Genomic DNA, 1,288 nt, shown 5'->3' on the forward strand with positions numbered 1-1,288 from the left:
TTTAGGGAGCAATTGGCTTTCATGATGGAGATCCACTGGTAAGATATTTTCCTTTGAACAAAATATAGTTTTAATTCAAAGACCATGTAGTCTTCAGATGAGTTCTCTTTAAAAGATCCCTTTACAAGATACTGTGGTTCTGTGTTTTACTTTTACTTGAGTGGCAGAGCAATGTGTAACACTAATGGACTTGTGGCTTGTATGTATACTCAGAGTATAACAGTTTTTCATTATAGAAGTATCTTTGTTTTTATATAATATTTTTACTTTACAGAGTAAGGCATGCTTTTTCCTACAGCACTCCAATTTTAAAGAGATTGAAGTCAAATAACTCTTTTGTTTTACTTGTAGGTTAATAGTCAGATGATGGTAAACTTCACTAAATGCAATGGCCCCTTTGATAAAGAGATACGAACGTCAGGATAGAGCTATTCCAGTGGAGGTGGGGAGGAGAAGTGGATCAGGTCCTGGTACAATAGGCTGTCTGTAAACATTGTTTCCTTAGTAAATTAAATTTGAAATAAATATGACAAAATGTTAACGTTTATTAAATCTGGATGGTAGATACATGGAGGAGGGTATTTGTTATACACACTTTTCTGTCAGAAGTATTTGAGTCTAAAAATGATAAAAAGGAAAGGGGCGTTTAGAGTTATTTAATGAATATAATTGCACTGGGGTTCAGTAGCTGGAATCCCTCCCTAAAAAAGAAATACTACCTCACAAAGTGGGGGCTGAGTTTACACACTCTTTCTTTCCTTTCTCTCTCTCTCTCTCTCTCTCTCTCTCTCTGGCAGTGTCCTAATTCCTGTCCACCAGGTCGCTCAGGATATCCAGGCCTACCAGGCATGAGGGTAAGAGAATAATTTTAGCATTTTATTTTCTAGAGTATTACCCACATAAAGTAAAGTAATGGAGCCTTTAAGCATTGGCCCTCCTGGTACAGAGACCCTCGTGGGTATCATAGGCAAGTCTGTGCTCACTTTTTCTGTGGCTTATTCTGTGGTGCTTATTTAGTCCTAGAAATTCTGCTGGTGCCCCTGACAGGTACTCCTACTGAGACACTGATGTTTAATTACACATAATGCCTTTGTAGTCCAGGGAAAAAGTACCAATAAAACACATTGGATTGAGAGACTCTAGAACACCAAGTCAAGGTTCAGAAGTTTGCCCCCTATGAAGGCGGAGAGTGAGGGGGTGGTGCGTGTGTGGGGGATTGTGTACATAATGTATTTGAAACTTTTTTAGTTAAACAAAAAATTGGAAAAACTATACAAAATAGGAAAAG

The 1,288-nt window shown here is 37.9% G+C and overlaps 1 protein-coding gene across 1 annotated transcript in view; it reads left to right on the top strand.

Moving 5' to 3' along the window:
• The window catches only part of COL9A1 (collagen, type IX, alpha 1), a 126,069-nt gene that overhangs the window by 37,345 nt on the left and 87,436 nt on the right, over positions 1 to 1,288 (top strand). Inside the window, exons 16-17 of the mRNA XM_012646511.1 lie at positions 6 to 38; positions 798 to 854. Of these exons, the coding sequence (XP_012501965.1) occupies positions 6 to 38; positions 798 to 854 (90 nt within the window). The remainder of the gene's footprint in view (positions 1 to 5; positions 39 to 797; positions 855 to 1,288) is intronic.

The sequence above is a fragment of the Propithecus coquereli genome, unplaced genomic scaffold (assembly GCF_000956105.1).
Source record: "Propithecus coquereli isolate 6110/MARCELLA unplaced genomic scaffold, Pcoq_1.0 Scaffold244, whole genome shotgun sequence".
Lineage (NCBI taxonomy): Eukaryota > Metazoa > Chordata > Mammalia > Primates > Indriidae > Propithecus > Propithecus coquereli.